The sequence below is a fragment of the Hesperophylax consimilis genome, unplaced genomic scaffold, assembly GCF_061612785.1.
Source record: "Hesperophylax consimilis isolate HC1 unplaced genomic scaffold, BYU_Hcon_1.0 scaffold_32, whole genome shotgun sequence".
Classification (NCBI taxonomy): domain Eukaryota; kingdom Metazoa; phylum Arthropoda; class Insecta; order Trichoptera; family Limnephilidae; genus Hesperophylax; species Hesperophylax consimilis.
In genome coordinates this window covers 972381-991076 of record NW_028301262.1, presented here as the reverse complement: position 1 = coordinate 991076, position 18696 = coordinate 972381, and the positions used below count along the sequence as shown (strand labels likewise).

The window sequence follows — 18696 nt, the reverse complement described above, 5'->3', positions numbered from 1 at the left end:
TTTGGAGAATCTTTTGATACCCATATCGCAATTTATGTTTTTTAGTACTTGCTTATGTTTAATACTGGGCCATCGATATATGAACATAATGAAACATCTATTCCTCGTTTTAGTACTTGCTTATGTTTAATACTGGGCCATCGATATATGAACATAATGAAACATCTATTCCTCGTTTTAGTACTTGCTTATGTTTAATACTGGGCCATCGATATATGAACACAATGAAACATCTATTCCTCGTTTTAGTACTTGCAAGTTTAATACTGGGCCATCGATATATGAACATAATGAAACATCTATTCCTCGTTTTAGTACTTGCTTATGTTTAATACTGGGCCATCGATATATGAACATAATGAAACATCTATTCCTCGTTTTAGTACTTGCTTATGTTTAATACTGGTCCATCGATATATGAACATAATGAAACATCTATTCCTCGTTTTTGAAGGAGCCTGTTGAAAAAAACTATGGATACGGGAAATAGAAAAAAAATGCCACATACAGCTTTAATGTTTAATATAATTAGAAAAAGACACTTTGTTTCACCAATTCTATCGGCGTTTGTAACGTACCGTACAGTCAAAATGAAAAACTGGTACAGGAATTATAAATGAATATAAGTTTAATTGATTTTTAAATGAAGCAATTATCCTAAAGTCCGTTAGTTATCATAAATAATTATAATAAAAAATAATTATTTTTTAGCTGTGACAATTCGGGTAGTTTAACTAACTCAACTAAATCACTGTAATCAAAGGTATTAATCAGAATAATAAAATTTAGTAATTTATATACCTTAAAAATAAATGCTGTATTTTTTTTTAACTTTATGAATTGCAAACCCTAGAAAAAATAATTGAAAAATACATTTCTATAAAACTTTACAAATATTTAGAATCCTTCTCTTTGCTAGATCCCAACCAGTATGGTTTTCAAAAGAAAAAAAGTACAAAAATGTTGCTTCAGGAATTTTCAAATCACGTAAATCATGAATTACATTTTAACCCTAGAAGCCTAATCTATTTTATAGGTACATAAAGCCTTAACATACGTCTCAGAGGCGTACACATCTAAATGACAGCCTGTAAGCCAAAATATACCTACTTTTGCCCTATTATTTGATGGAAAGTTAAGTTTGGTATATAAACTAATAATAAAACACAGTTTTATCAATGAAAACTACTAACACAGGTATTTAATACAACGAATCAAATCATTATGCTTATATTCAAACAAAAAAATCATCTTTTTAAAAATCAACCTTAACATATGTTTTTTTTTAAATAATCTAAATTTTTTTAACATTAATTTCTTATTCATAAGGCAAACATTAAAAGTAATCATGCTTTTAATAACTAGGTTTAATTTTAGAGCAATCTACACAGACATCAACTTTGTGCTCAGAAAATACTGACTTTTTGCACTTACAGCACACTAATTTCGACATTCTATTTTTTTTGCAGCAAAAAGCTCAGTATTTATGTTTGTTTGGGCTCTGGTTCTCGTGCCTGAAGTTTATTACCTGAATCAGTAGGTTTTGCGAGAATTTGGCTCATATTTTGTCTTTTTGTCTATATAAGTCGAAGTTTCAAGTCTCATCTCCATCCAAGGCTTGACCGAATCTGTGCTGAGTTGTTTAATGAATTTTCTATTGTTTGAGGGTTTATTTGATCATATTGTGGCCATTAATTACAGCAGAATTGACAAAAGCCATGTTCAAGATGCCATAGAATACAGCCATTGACCATATATTAGTTTTGCGGCTGCACCACATTGAGGAGCACTATTGATCAAATTTATCTACTCCTCCTTTTGTTTGGTTCTAGAAATGAATCATGTCTGGTTTGCCACTTGAATTATAAAACATTAAATCATATTTGCAGGTTTTGGTTTGTACGATAAAGTGTCAGAGGGCCATCCAAACAAAACGTAGAATTGCCAACAGGTCGAGATCTCGAGTTCTTCAAGTTTTCGTGAATTTCCCGCTCATTTGATCGAATAGTGCCCACTAAATTTAATTTGTAATTTGAGCTGGTCCTCGAGAGGTGCGGACTTTATTCATAGCTGAAGTTCTGTGAGATGATTGGCCCCTATTTGTTCACCAAACATCCCGCGTCCATTCTTACCGCGAAGATTATTTCCAGGAACACGATAATTTTGCCTTGAGTAGGCAGATTGCGAAGCATGAGGAGCATCAGATGCTAGGTCAGCTTTTGAAATTTTGAATCTGCTTCTTTAGTGGGAGCAGATTCTGGTTAAGGAAAAGCCTCTTCAGTTACATAGTTATTCTCATCTTTGCTTTGAATGTCGTCCAAACTGGCTGTCCTCGTCTCCTGGAGCTGATTCTCCCAGAAAAAGACTATCTTCTTAGTGTAAGATTTTAAAAATATCGTTACTGTTTAATATATTAGACCATGACATATTGGTATCTGAAATAATGCCAAAATAAACATAAAATGGACGAAAAATTAACGAAAGTAAAAACATATAATCTTAGTTAAAAGTTACACAAAGCCTAAACATACGTCTCGCAGGCGTACTATACCTCAAAAACTCAAAAATGGCTGAACTTAACTTAGTGATGAAGTTACTATCGGCGAGCTCCCGTCGGCCACTAGGTTGGTTAAAGAGCACGAGTCGCTAACTTCAACCGTTAGAAAGAGAAATAGAATTTAAGATTGTGTGTACGCCTCGCAGGCGTAGATAAGGCTTCTAGGGTTAAAAAAAAACATGTGTTGGTTTTATTCATAGATAACTCGGAGGCGTTTATACCATTGATAAAAATAAACTTTTAGAAACAATTGATGCAATAGGAATACGAGAAAAGCTACTAGTTTTGTTAAAAAAATTATTATCGGATCGACAAATAACAGTAAAAATTCTAAAAAAAATTAGCAAAAGAAAATATATTTCAACAGGTGTTGCACAGGGGTCAATTTTAGGGCAAACCCTGTATATTATATTCATCTCAATTATGAGTAAATTGTTTTCTTTCGTTGAACATTTTGTGTACGCAGACGATACGGCACTCGTAATATCACACGAGGATTTGATTACTCCAATGAACCTTATGCAGCTTGATTTTATTGCTCTCCTAAAATGGTCTCATGACGCTGGTCTCATAATAAATGCCAAAAAAACTAAAACTATGCACATAAGATCACCACACGCCAGATACAATTTAATCCCTTCGTTATATACACATACTTTTGACTGCTTACACAGAAATGTTGCACAGCCCTATTCATGTGAAACTATTGATTTTGTCAAAGAATATGTATATATTGGTGTTACTATTGACTGCTACATGAAATGGGATGTACACATTACTAATGTTTGTAAACGTCTACGGTCTATTGTGGGTAGAATTTATAAAATAAAATATTTTGTGTCTATAAATACTTTAAAATTAATCTACCTATCTCTGGCTGAATCCACAATCCGTTATGGAATCACTTCTTGGGCACATTCTTGTAAAACTAATATAAATTATATCCTAACATTAAAAAACTCCCTCACAAAATTGTTAATCCATAAATGCACACAGAAGCGACACCAAATTAATATACAAGTCTCTGAATGTTTTACCTGTCAGAGGATTATTGTTTTATAATATTGTAAGTCAACATCTTATATTGTTTGATTCCTTGTATAGGAAAAGAGTTTTCAATAAACATAATACAAGCTTCACTCAAAATGAAGGATTCGTGGTTCCGAAATGTACCAATAAATACGGTGAAAGAACCCTAAACTTTATTGTACTCAGATTATTTAATAAACTACCAATGACAATTAAAAATATAAACGTTTTTACAGATAAAGTCAAATATAATCTAAGGAAATGGCTATTAGATACTGAGGATTTATATTGATGCCCTACTGAAGACTTTGTTTTCCTAATTGGAATTCACATTCTAAGGAAATGGAAAATCGTTATAAATTTGTATTACCTTTTGTATATTAATAATAGAAGTACTTGTTGATTACATTCATTTGTTCATACTAAACTCATTTGTGCTTGTTTGCTATATGAGGCTTATACTGCTTTTTACATATTTATATTTAAACAATTCTGTAATTTAACCAACTTATCTTTATTGTTAATTTATTATCAACATTATATATACCTACATACTGTTTACCATTGTACCATGTTATTGCAAAAAATGTTGTCATTATGTACCTGCTCACAAACTACATTAGTTGTTTAGCAGGTTTTGAATGTTAATATATAAAAATAAAATAAAAAATGGATGTTGTATAAAGGTAACCAGAGTGAGAAATAACAATATTTGAGAATTTATACATCACATCTTTGTACGATGTCAGACATGTAAGTGCTTTATTCGTAATAATTTCAACATGGGAAACTAAAATTTTCTTATCATCGATAAGAAAACGTTAGTTTCCCATGTTGTTCCCATGATAAGTTATACTTTTAAAAGATATACGTTGCAAAAAATAAAAATATTAACTTGATAAACAGTAAACACAGAATCGGACCTACATGAGATTCCTGAATTACCCCACTAGAAACATAAAATTCATACAATAAATGGCTAGATCTTTTTATGAATAGTTTTCTAGACGTTCAATAGGTCTCAAGCTATTTTAGTACAATTATTTTGAAAATGAATTACATTATACGTCAAGAACTTGAATAAAGTTCAAGTTTTTTAATAATTCGACATTGAATTAATAAGTTGGAATACATACATAACGGTGAAGCAAGATTAAACTACGGAAGCGAGGTAGAGAAGGAGCATCTGGATCAATTGAATAGCTAAATGGCAAGAATATTCCCTGAGCTGAGGATGGTCTCTCGATATCGTTTACATGTCGCACATACAGTTTTCAAACAACTAAGACTCCGGGCCCCTAGAACCGAATCTGATGAACTTTGCGTACGTGAGTATTCAAATTTCCCCTTTGAAAACTTGAATAGTTGCACTCATTACATGAAAAAGGTTTTTCTCCACTGTGGGTGAACATGTGAACTTTTAGCCGTCCCTTTGTTGAACATGAATGGTTGCAGTCGGGACATGAAAAAGGTTTTTCTCCACTGTGGGTGAACATGTGAACTTTTAGCCGTCCCTTTGTTGAACATGAATGGTTGCAGTCGGGACATGAAAAAGGTTTTTCTCCACTGTGGGTGAACATGTGAACTTTCAGCCGTCCCTTTGTTGAATATGAATGGTTGCAATCGGGACATAAAAAAGGTTTTTCTCCACTGTGGGTAAGCATGTGAATTTTAAGATTCCACTTTATAGAACATTGTTAGTTGCAGTCGGAACATGAATAAGGTTTTACTCCACTGTGGGAAAACATGTGAATTTTTAGTTGTCTCTTTGTTGAACATGAATAGTTGCAGTTGGGACATGAAAAAGGTTTTTCTCCACTGTGGGTGAACATGTGATCTTTTAGCCGTCCCTTTTTTGAACATGAATAGTTGCAGTCGGGACATCAAAAAGGTTTTTCTCCACTGTGGGTAAACAGGTGATATTTTAGATGTGCCTTTGTTGAAAATGAATAGTTGCAGTCGGAACATGAAAAAGGTTTTTCTCCACCGTGTGTATACATATGAATTTTTAAAACCCTCCTTTGAAAACACGTATAACGGCATTCGGAACATGAAAAGGGTTTTTCTTTTTCCTTTTCAGTATGGATGCGAAAGTGTTGTTTTAACGATGAATTTCGAATGCAAGAATAGTTACAAAGGGGACAATAGTATCGTTTTTCACCAGGATGCGTCTTAGGGTTGGCTAATAAGTCTGAAAAGAATTGGAAAAAAGCTTAATTAGTGAAGTACAGTTAATATATATATATATATATATATATATAAACAAGATACGCATAAATGGTTATCTTTAACAAACAAAAATCGGATGTGTCGGCGGTCTGTTTAATTTTTTCACAGCGCTATATGTAACAATCTATAAAAATAAATATGTCAATGGATCGTTTGTTTAAAATCTCAAATCCCCGATAGTTCTTCACCGATAGCTTTAAAGTTTTGACACGAATTTGCATTCGAATACTCGTGTGTTTTTATAAACCCATTTTATATACAGCGTTTTCCAGTAGGAGTTGTTATTTTGAATATTCCGCTATTTCGTTACTTTTGAAGGTGTCCTTTTTTGACATTTGACAAGTAGAAACTACACCATTAATTAAAATGGAACGAATGATTAAAATTCACTTGAGTGAATCAAATGCAAATCATCTTGAGTGATGAGGCCCATTTCCACCTCGGTGGCTTCGTCAACAAGCAAAATTGTCGCATCTGGGGCTCGGAAAACCCAAGAGTTTTTGTTGAAAAGCCTATCTATCCTCAACGTGTGACTGTTTGGTGCGGTTTATGGTCCGGCGGAGTCATTGGACTTTACTTTTTCGAAAATGAGGCTGGAGCAACAGTTACGGTGAATGGATTGCGCGATCGAGAGATGATAAATGATTTTTTTATGGCCGGAATTGGATGGTATTGATCTGGACAAAATGTTACTAGAAAAAATGTCACTAGAAAATTAGAAGTGCAAGAATGTGATTTACTTCGGAATAAAAAATGTGATGTTCACTGAAGTGATACAAAACTGTATAAATGGAAAACAAATATTATACAGAATACAATACTACTTCAGAAAAAAGGAACAACAATGGCATTGCGTTACTAAGCAAAATGCACGAAGACGTAAATAAACCACTCACTAGGTCACTTTCGGGTTTTTTGTATGGGAAAAGTAAGCACACTTCTTAACCACAGATATAGCCGACGGAGCGTTGATGATATGCAAGGCAGAAAAAATCAAAGTCATATAAAAAAATGTGCGACCGTAGACAATAATATTCCGCTCAGCCATTCATTCTTTGGCCCAAAAACAATTTTAAAATTAAAAACGTCTTTGAAGCAGAAAAATATCAAAATGTTACCTGACAGCAAAGTTCATCTGACAAAGCATTGTTCTAAGAAAATTAACTATCAGGGCTCGTGTTATCAAGAGGAAACTTTGTCAGTGGACACTTGTTAATTTGAGACAAAAAACCCAAAAGTAACAAAAAACTTGAATAAATGAAAAACGAAAAGAACAATGAAAAATAAAAATTTGCAAACATGATTGTGCTTATCTGCTTATTTTGAAAAGAAAAATAAATTAACTCATGGTCACATGTTTAATATTATTGAATGTCACTAAAACAATAAGATAAAACGTGATAATCATTGATAAACAGCGCCCTTGAGATGATTTTGCACAAAAGACGGCGCTGTACAATTCATCCTAATACTATTTTTATTTTATTATGAAAAGTGAGTCAATGTAATCGATAACATTTATACGCTGTGAAGGTAGACATATTTGCCAAGAAGGCATATGTCATAATGTAAATAAGTAGGTAAGAAGCACTTTTAACAAGCCATTTAACGTATTTTGCGATTGCAAAATCCTGATGCGTAATAACCTAAAAACTGTCAATTCATTATAAATTTGAACTTACGTAGGGAGTACATTTAGGTTAGGTTGAATATATATTTTTACCTCGCTAACACTACACGGATTATATTTTCATCACAAATAAATTTAACTAGCTAAATTTTAGACACGAAATGATCTTACGCCATCACACAACTGCGTCGTGTCCCGTGTGGCCTCGAGCGAGATGTCAAACTCTAAGCCAATGAGATCTCAACTTTCTGCCACAATATTTTTTTCCATAAGAAAACAGAGTTAGGCGTGTCGGTTGCAAATGGGTTTCAAGGACAGACCGGAGTTATATGCCTCTGCACAAAGAAATAGAAACGTCACTAGAGGTGGTCAATATTTGGGTAAAGGTTTTGAATTCCGCTTCACGGTAAATATGGAATGTTTACTTTGAATTAATACTTGAATTTAGTTATATTATTACTAAAAGTTAGTATAAATGTTGGGGAAAACCAAAAATCAACACTTCAAATTTTGATTTCGTTAAAATTATTTCACAAACACGATATACACCGGTCGTCAACCAAAATCATAACGCAATGATCTTAAATCTTAAATAAACCACTCTCTAGATCGATATCTTCGGGCTTTTTGTATGTAACGGAATTATACAGTACTTAACCACAGATATACAAGCAGCATACAAGCAGTACCTACCGAGCGGAGCAGAGCAGTAGACAAGGTAGAGGAAACTCAAGGTCATTTAAAAAAAGATGCGACCAACAAAGTTATTTGTGTATTATTCTAATAACAATAACTGTGAAAATTGCCATCTCAACACAGCAGTCCTGGATTTGTCAATAGGCCTTATAGGCCGCGGCCTAGGGGCGGCAGAGTTCAGGGGGCGGCACTCGCTCGCTTTGTTAAGCCGTGCATGCGATTATAAACAAAAAAAGTCCCTGTGGATAGACAGAGTTTTATAACGATTAGACGATAAATATCATTTTTGAAAGGCGCTAATTCCTAGTACTTTAGTTAGATAGTTAGTTATATTGATGCTACTGCCCGGGCGGCAAGGTGGCGGGCGGCGGATCGGAGGCGGGTGATGTGATGAACAGTCCGTACGAACACATTATATACCCGCGCGCGCCGGGCTACCCGGCAATGCAAAGCGGCAGTTTCGTGTGTTTACTTGTAGTCCAAGCGATGACCGGAAAAATCCCATCCTATAGGCCACATGAACTAAATTAGTACTGGGCTTTAACCCCAAATAAGATTAGTTAAAAAAACGCATTCATCCAGATTTCGGCCCGGGAGGAGTCCTGGAAAGCGACCACTTCCGGTTTTATTTTTGGGATGAAAATATCCTACGTGCCACATTGCCAAAACTTACGGCAAAAGTTGATTGCAAATTTGTTTTGAAAAAAAAAATCGTTCGGCCAACTTTTGTGTGGGGAGAAATACCTAACAAATGACATTGTAGGTATCCTCTAAATGCGGCAAAATATCTCGTCGGCCACACGAATGAAATCGATGTCAGAATTTAGATAAAAATTCCCTGTTTACGAATATGTCGGTCGGCCAGCTCAACACGAAAACTCTCCAAATCATAAGCCCTGTATTCTCGCTTTAAGATCTAGAGGTTTGATTTGCGGTTGTATTCAATCTTCACTAACTGCCCAACTAAGCGAGGAAATTGCTTATTGGAAGGACATTTTAAAGAGGGTCGTTGCTGTAATGAAAGGATTGGCATCAAGAGGTCTCGCTTTCAGAGGAAGTAATGAAAAATTTGGTGACCCGCACAGTGGGAATTACATAATGCTACTTGAATTAATAGCAGGATCTGGAACCACTAGCTACCTATCAAAAACTGTCTTCGACGAGTTCATTTGCTCAATGGCTGAGAAAGTACTGAAATGCATTAGTGATGAGATAAAAGAAGCGAAATACTTTTCTTTAATTGTAGACTCTACACCGGATGCAGCACACGTAGATCAACTGACACTTGTGATTAGATATGTTTTAAATAATGGAGAGCCATGTGAGAGATTTCTTAAATTCTTACCTTCTGTTGGACACAAGGCTCAAGATATGTTTGATGCCATTACTTTAGAGCTAGAAAAGTTGAACATATATCTAGAAGACTGCCGGGGTCAGTCATATGATAATGCCTCGAACATGTCAGGAATTTATAATGGTTTACAAGCCAAAATTCAAGAACAAGCACCACTTGCCATGTTCGTCCCTTGTGCAGCTCATTCATTAAATTTGGTGGGAACCTCGGCCGCTAAGTCTTGTACAGAAGCCTGTTACTTCTTCATGTTGCTGTAAGAGGTAAATACTTTCTTTGTGAAGTCAACCGATCATTGGAAAAAATTGGCTAGTGAAATAGGAAAACAAAAGACGCTGAAGAGAGTAAACCTCACACGTTGGTCAGCAAGAGCAGATGCCTATCAAAGTGTAAGAGATTCCTGGGATGAAGTACTTACGGTTACTAAGGCAAGCATCAAATGAGGAAATTGAAACAACCTCCAGAGACTCTTTCAGAGTCAACACCTTTTTGGTAATTCTGGACAGACTGAGAGCTGAATTAGAGAGAAGACATGGTGCATATATAATCTTTAAAGAAAAATTTTCATTTTTAACAAGAATGAGTGAACTTTCAACACAAAGAGTCTCAGAAAAAGCTCAGTCTCTTGTGCAATATTACTGTAATGATTTAGAAGACGATTTAGTTCAGGAATGTGTACACTTTTGTAGTCACATTTCCTCTTATAAGACGGCAGAGAAACCTGAATCGACATCATTACTGAATCTTTTTAAGTTTTTGAGGAAACAATCTCTGTGTAATGTTTATCCAAACTTGGATATAGCTCTCCGCATTGCACTTTGCACCCCGGCCACAAATTGTTGTGGAGAAAGGAGTTTTTCCTGTTTAAAGCGTGTGAAAAATTAACAAAGGTCTTCACTGTCGCAAGAAAAACTGTAAGAAAAACTCTTTGGCTCTTCTGAGCATTGAAGCAGACTTAATGAATACTATAAGCTATGAAGATATTATAGATGATTTTTTCAATAAAAAACCCGAAAAAATTGTAATTCTTGTTATTTAATTTTACTTATTAAATTAAATTGTATTAATTCGTTTGTTTATATTATTTTTGAATACCTAATTCCTACATTTGAATATTTATTCTGAAAATTGTGTGTCACCTAATGGCAGCCTAAAAGTGAGTGATTATGTTTTTCTAATTTTTTTTAAAATTTTAATTTTTTTTTTATGATAGATATTATCGGTGACAATTTCCAAGAAGGTGGTAGGGAGCGGCGCAAACGAAGTGGCCTATACTTGTGAAAAGTACAAATACGGCCCTGCAACACAGGCGTATCACACCTAGAGAGATGGGCAATACGTCATTATTGTAATTAAATGTAATAAATAAAACATAATAAAATACGGTTATCAATTTGGTATTTTTTCTCCGAGTTTCGTTTTCGCGGCATTTTAATTGCTCCGAGATACCCCTTCACACAGAGCGATTTTAGTTGATCAAGTCGGAGTTGAATGATACTTGAAAGCTCATCGACAAATGTTCAAAAGAGTTGATCAAGTTTTTAGTTGAACGACGAAAGTTGAAAGCCCGTCTACTTTTGTTGTTCATGAAATCGTTCGATCGTTCATGAAATCGTTCATGAAATCGTTCGATTTTCCCGCCGAATCGAAACTTGTGAACATATGTTTCAAGTTGCAGGCGACTTTTAGTTCATGCGGTTGAAAGTAGACGTTAGACCTTTCTACTGAGTGTAATTAAAATCAAATTTAATAATACAATTATTAAGTTCTTCAATTATTTTTTGGTTTTTGTTATTGTTACAGCTGTTTCGGGTTTCAATTCCATTTTCAAACTGTGGTTTTAGCCACGTTTAGACGACTTATTTATATGATTCTATTTTACCCCTCCCAATTCAAAATGATTTATTACCGTACTGATAAAATAATTGTGACAATAGATTTCATATTCTTTGGGGCTATTTTGAAGTCTGTTTTATGTTATCTTAATTGCTTAATAATGATGTAGCAGTGTGTTATATTGTTCCGGTTTTGTGAACATTCTTAGAAGCGGGGAATAAATAATTTGTATTACTATATGTAATATTAGGGTCATTGGTTCTTTTATTGATTTAGAATTGTTCAAGTAAATCTAATGCCCTTTCTTTCTATATGTAAGGGTTTAAGTTCATTGTTGTCAAGCAGGACGTGATTATTTACTGATTGGATGATATGATGTTTAGTTTTATGGATCTATACCAAAGCCATCCTTATCTTTGGGATCAAAAGCAAGAAGTTTACAAAAATAAGAATGCCCGTAACATTGCAATTACAGTGGGTTGCCATATTAATAGGGACACCTATGAAAAATGTGTTTTTCACACTTTGTGTTCATAAAACACAGATGTTTATGATTTTAGGTGTGGTTATTATTATTTATTAACAAGGATATTAAATTTTGAAAATTTAAAAACCGTTTTTGTCCTTAATTTGCAATTATATATATTTTTATTATTATTTTTAAACATTATCGAACAAAAAGCTAATATTTCGTAATTTCGCCTATAGCCGCACTAACAGCTTGTACACGCCATGGCATACCATGGTATACTCTCAATGCACAATTTTGCAGTGATCTTTAAGTCAGGAGAATGATGCCACACCCGGATGAGGGTTTCGATGATCTGCTGCTTCGCTGTGATCACCTCCTTGGCAATCTCCCTTTTGGTGAGCTCCTACAGGTTTTCAATAAGGTTCATGTTAGGGGAATTCCCCGGCCAAGGTAGAACCTGCACATTTTTTTCAGCCAGGAATGCAGTGACAGTCCTGGACTTGTGAAAGGGGGCGGAGTTATGCATAAAGACGTATTCCTGGTCACCAAGGAACCATTCTCCGACTTGAGGCAGTAATCGATTTTCTAGTATTTGTCTGTACTGATCCTTCCTCATGGTCCCTTGCACGATGTGGAGGCGCCCCATCCCTTTGGAAGAGATGAATGACCACACCATGATACTGGTAGGGTGTTTGATCGTCTCTACAAGGCAGTCCGGATGAAATTTCTCTCCTGGGCGTCGTCGGACGAACGATGATTTGTTCAACAAAATTTGGAATATGGTCTCGTCAGAGAAGCACACCTAAAAAAAGGCCATAATCAAACAAATGGAATTTTTTTAAGTTTGATAACCACAAAATTGTTAATTACCATATTCCAGTTCTCTATAGTCATGTTTTGGTGTGCGTTGGCCCATTCCAGTAGTTATTTCCTCATATCTACTGTGAGGCGAGGTTTTTTAGCTGGCCGATGACCAATGAGGTTCTCCTCAGCCAATCTCCTCTGGACTCTCCTTTGGGATACTTCGATTATTTATTATATCGATAAACTTATTCATGTTATTGATTAGTGTTATCCTGTATTATCTTATTGTTTTGGTGAAATTAAAGATTTTTAAACATATGTAACCATGAGTTCATGAGGCTGAAAAATGTCGGAATTCTTCGTCGTACTGTCGGACAATCATGTTTTGGAAATTTTCTTCAGTGTTTTTGCAAATTTCTTGTCATTTTGGGTTTCTTCTTCTCAGATTAACAAGTTTCATCTAAAGGAAATGCACTGTAAAAGTTTATTTTCTTAGTCAGATGAACCTTGCCCTTGGAAAACATTTCGAAATTTTTCTGCTTCAAGGACATTTTTATTTTTATAATAGTTTTTTTGGGCTAGTGAATGAATAAAATAGGCCGAGAGCAATTATGTTGTCTATGGTCGCATCTTTTTTTAAATGGCCTTGAGTTTCCTCTACCTTGTCTACTGCTCTGCTCCGCACGGTAGGTACTGCTTGTATGCTGCTTGTATATCTGTGGTTAAGTACTGTATAATTCCGTTACATACAAAAAGCCCGAAGATATCGATCTAGAGAGTGGTATATTTATGGGCTGTAATGACAAAATTTCCCCCTACAAAAGCTCGGAGTTATTAATCTAGTGATTGGTTTATTTATGGGCCAGTGTAAACACCGACAAGAACGTTGCGCCGCGTTACGTTGCGTGGCGCGGGCTAAGTGTGATTCTGCTGATGTCATAATACTTGTCTATGACTTCATTATTGTCTTTGTAAAACTAACCTAATTTGTTGACTCATCCTTTTGTCATCGCCAGTCGTATCACCCGGTTTTTACTCTCTAATTCTACATTTTATCCCTTGTTTAACCCACGAAGTTCAATTTATCTTTCCATACTTGTGATATTAATAAGTGAGTTCTAATGCTTTTAATAATTACTCTAATCATTTCGGTAGTGGCCCTTATAGGTACACTAAGTTAGGAAATCTATTGGCGTTTTGTTTGCGTAACGTTCAAACTGTCAATTAGACGTCTGCTTATACTACTACTTTATTAAATAAAGTGTTTGGAAAATATTTTAATTTTTAGTATAAAATATTTTATTAAAAGCGGATTAGCGGACTTAACAAAGGGTTTACCCGCTAAACTTTACTTATGGTTATAGTTATATCAACTTATCAGACGATTAATGACAAATCTTTCAACAGATTTCAAATGACAATTTCAAGGTCAAGATAGTCACAATATGTATATACCTATTTCCAAATATGAGTATCGCATAAGATATCATTGTTTTGACAGAATGTTTCAATCAAAAAATATTAAGCTCATTCAAAAGAGGGTTCCGTTACAACTATGTTCTGTTTCAGGTACATATATATTTGTTTGGGCTTGTACCAATTACCAAACCCTACCACAGCAGTGCCATGGATCTAGAAAACCAAGAAACTGTTTCCGTCAAGACGGAACCAGGGCCCCAGGAAGGAGGCGGATGTGTAATGCCGAACACGTTTATGGATTTCGACCTCCTAGATGTAAAGAAGGAATGTGCGGAGAGTACTCAGACAGCCAGTTAGTTGCATTACATGCGTAAAATAAGTTATATATTATTATTCCGAGTCCATTTTGGATTACCATGGCGACAGAACATAATATGCTTGTTCACGCGGTCCTATGTTGCCGTAGTAATTTTAATTTTTATCTAGATATATATCTTTACCAGAACAGCCAAACTACAACATTAGTCAAAGTTAGTAATTTTTATTTAGTTTTTGTGAATTCCCCAAATGAGTCCTAACTGCTCTGAACCTCTTGGTTTAATTGGTGTATGTTGTAAGGCTGGTAGAAAGGAGGGGATGAAAATGGGGAGGTGATAGGTGTGAAGTCCTGGCTATTCAGATGGCGTCATCTCAATCAATGTTTAAATTGTGAATTGTTTATATTACACCAAGGCGATACCGAGAGTATCTTACACGCTGGAACGCGCTACGAGAATAAATTGTAAGATGTTATGAAGCAATCAAATAAAATTTGCTTGCGTCCGCTGGAATTTTATCCCGGGACCTCCAGATTACTAGTCGAGAGCCATACCCCACAATCACAGAAGCCTCTAATGCTCACAATAAGTGCTTGATTCATCAAGTTGTTCACTTTTTACTCATACGTTTAAAATACATATTGATGGAAGAAAACATCATTTCGTTGACGTAAAATGACTCCACACTGAAGGTGCTTAAGAACAAAAACCTTTTCCTTCCTGAAGCGGACGTCTTGGTCATACTTATTAATTTTCTTCAATTAACCTTGAACTCTTTTCTCCTAATATTCACTACTACGGGGTTAATCTACGATTTTTTTTTATAGAAAATATTTTATTTAAAAATGTTTTTTTTTGTTTAAATTGTCGATGTACGAACATGTTGTTTTATAGCTTGCATTAATATGGAGACTATAACGGTCAAGGCAAAACTCGGACGCCGAGAAGAAAATGATGGGGGATTTTCTTGTTTGGAAATTGACATTGACCTGCAGGATGTAAAAAAGGAATGCTTAGAACGCTTTGAAAGAATTGACCAGTCCGGTAAAAATAATTTATTTTTGTTTATAATTTCTGCCTTCTTATTTTTTTATACATTTTTATTAATTTTCTGTGCTTCCTTATGCTAAGTGTTGATATTTAGTCGTGTTGAGTCTTTATAATCGTATTTCTTTATTTTTATCTACAGATCTGAAGACGCAGCCTATGGAAAAACAATTACTTTGTCCTCATTGCACCTATTCCAACTCTCATAAGTCGATTTTCAAAAGGCACTTAAGCACCCATACAGGCAATCTGACGAGTCACACGCAAACTCACAGTGGAGTAAAACCTTTTTCATGTTCTGAGTGCAATTATTCTTGTTCTTGAAGTGGCCAACTGAAGTACCACATGCTGACTCACTGTGGAGAAAAACCTTTTTCATGTTCTGAGTGCAATTATTCATGCTTTCAAAGGAGCTATCTGACGAGCCACATGCGGACTCACAGTGGAGAAAAACCTTTTTCATGTTCTGAATGCAACTACTCATCTTCGCGAAATAGCCATCTAACGAGGCACATGTTGAGTCACAGTGGAGAAAAACCTTTTTCATGTGCTGAGTGTAACTATTCATGTTCTCGAAGGAGCAATCTGACGAGTCACATGCTGACTCACAGTGGAGAAAAACCTTTTTCATGTTCTAAGTGCAACTACTCATCTTCCCGAAAAGGCGATCTAACGATTCACATGTTGAGTCACAGTGGAGAAAAACCTTTTTCATGTGCTGAGTGTAACTATTCATGTTGTCAAAGGGGCAATCTTACGAAACACATGCTGACTCACAGTGGAGAAAAACCTTTTTCATGTTCTGAGTGCAACTATTCATTTTCTCTAAAGAGCCATCTGAAGAGCCACATGCTGACTCACAGTGGTGAAAAACCTTTTTCATGTTCTGAGTGCAATTATTCATCCTATCAAAGGAGCTATCTGACGAGCCACATGCGGACTCACAGTGGAGAAAAACCTTTTTCATGTTCTGAATGCAACTACTCATCTTCTCGAAATAGCCATCTGACGAGGCACATGTTGAGTCACAGTGGAGAAAAACCTTTTTCATGTTCTGAGTGCAACTATTCATTTTCTCTAAAGGGCAATCTGAAGAGCCACATGCTGACTCACATTGGTGAAAAACCTTTTTCATGTTCTGAGTGCAATTATTCATGCTATCAAAGGAGCTATCTGACGAGCCACTTGCGGACTCACAGTGGAGAAAAACCTTTTTCATGTTCTGAATGCAACTACTCATCTTCTCGAAATAGCCATCTAACGAGGCACATGTTGAGTCACAGTGGAGAAAAACCTTTTTCATGTGCTGAGTGTAACTATTCATGTTCTCAAAGGGGCAATCTGACCCGGCACATGCTGACTCACAGTGGAAAAAAACCTTTTTCATGTTCTGAGTGCAATTATTCATGCTATCAAAGGAGCTATCTGACGAGCCACATGCGAACTCACAGTGGAGAAAAACCTTTTTCATGTGCTGAGTGTAACTATTCATGTTCTCAAAAGGTCTCTCTGACACGCCACGTGATGATTCACAGTTTTTAAAAACTATTTCATGTTTCGAATGCAAATATTCAAGTTCTCGAATAAGATAACTGACCAACCACATGCTGACTCACAGTGGTGAAAAACCTTTTTCATGATCTGAGTGCAACTATTTATGTTCTCAATAAAGTTTTCTGACAAAGACACATGCTGACTCACAATGGAGAAAAACCTTTTCTCTGTTCTGAGTGCAATTATTCATATTCTCAAAGGGGCAATCTGACCCGGCACATGCTGACTCACAGTGGAGAAAAACCTTTCCTGTTTTTCATGTTCTAATTGCAACTACTCATCTCCTCGAAAAAGCTATCAAACGAGGCATGTGCTGACTCACAGTGGAGAAAAACCTTTTTCATATTTCAAGTGCAACTATTCATTTTCTCTAAAGGGCAATCTGAAGAGCCACATGCTCACTCATCGTGGAGGAAAACCTTTTTCATGTGCTGAGTGTAACTATTCATGTTCTCAAAGGGGCTATATGACAAAACACATGCTGACTCACAGTGGAAAAAAACCTTTTTCATGTTCTGAGTGCAATTATTCATGCTATCAAAGGAGCTATCTGACGAGCCACATGCGAACTCACAGTGGAGAAAAACCTTTTTCATGTGCTGAGTGTAACTATTCATGTTCTCAAAAGGTCTCTCTGACACGCCACGTGATGATTCACAGTTTTTAAAAACTATTTCATGTTTCGAATGCAAATATTCAAGTTCTCGAATAAGATTACTGACCAACCACATGCTGACTCACAGTGGTGAAAAACCTTTTTCATGATCTGAGTGCAACTATTTATGTTCTCAATAAAGTTTTCTGACAAGACACATGCTGACTCACAATGGAGAAAAACCTTTTCTCTGTTCTGAGTGCAATTATTCATATTCTCAAAGGGGCAATCTGACCCGGCACATGCTGACTCACAGTGGAGAAAAACCTTTCCTGTTTTTCATGTTCTAAATGCAACTACTCATCTTCTCGAAAAAGCTTTCAAACGAGGCATGTGCTGACTCACATTGGAGAAAAACCTTTTTCATGTTTCAAGTGCAACTATTCATTTTCTCTAAAGGGCAATCTGAAGAACCACATGCTCACTCACCGTGGAGGAAAACATTTTTCATGTGCCGAGTGCAACTATTCATGCTATCAAAGGGGCTCTCTGATAAGCCACTTGCTGACTCACAGTCGAGAAAAACCTTTTTCATATTCCGATTGCAACTACTCATTTTCTCCGAAGTGCAAACTGATAAGACACAGCTCACTCATAGTGAAAGAAAACCTTTGTCACGTTACGAGTGAAACTAATAATTATCTTTTCTGACGAGCCACGCGCTGAATCACAGTTAAAAGTTTATGGATAACATTTTTTATTTAAATATTCAACAACATTGCTTTTCATCAACTTCTCTATGAAATGCAAGGTTATGGTACACACGAAAAATTTATAATCGTTACTGAAGTTAAGCTTAAAAAGCTCTTTTTAATTTTATATAGTTTGGAAGCAGTTCTGACTCACACAGCTCGTGCATCTGCGAACGTTCAAAGTGTATCTTAAAAAGAAAAAAATGTCTATGCGGCCAACGAGAACGAAACGATGGATGTGTTGAAGAACGATAATGCTGGCCAACTGGCCGCGTTTAATTTAAATTGAACTAAATGACCTATATTTCGCAAAACATATACTTTTTATCTATTGCAAGCTATTCTGATTTAATAACCTGGTTTAGAAAAAAAAAATTCTTTACTACATCGCAAGCAATTAATTGTCTC

The 18696-nt window shown here is 35.5% G+C and overlaps 1 protein-coding gene across 1 annotated transcript in view; it reads right to left on the bottom strand.

Moving 5' to 3' along the window:
• Positions 1-5006: 5006 nt before the first annotated feature.
• Positions 5007-18696, bottom strand: part of LOC149409257 (uncharacterized) — a 254749-nt gene continuing 241059 nt past the window's right edge. The window contains exons 4-5 of the mRNA XM_089649975.1: positions 5748-5777; positions 5007-5068 (exon numbers count right to left, since the gene is read on the bottom strand). Coding sequence (XP_089506101.1) covers positions 5007-5068; positions 5748-5777 — 92 coding nt within the window. The remainder of the gene's footprint in view (positions 5069-5747; positions 5778-18696) is intronic.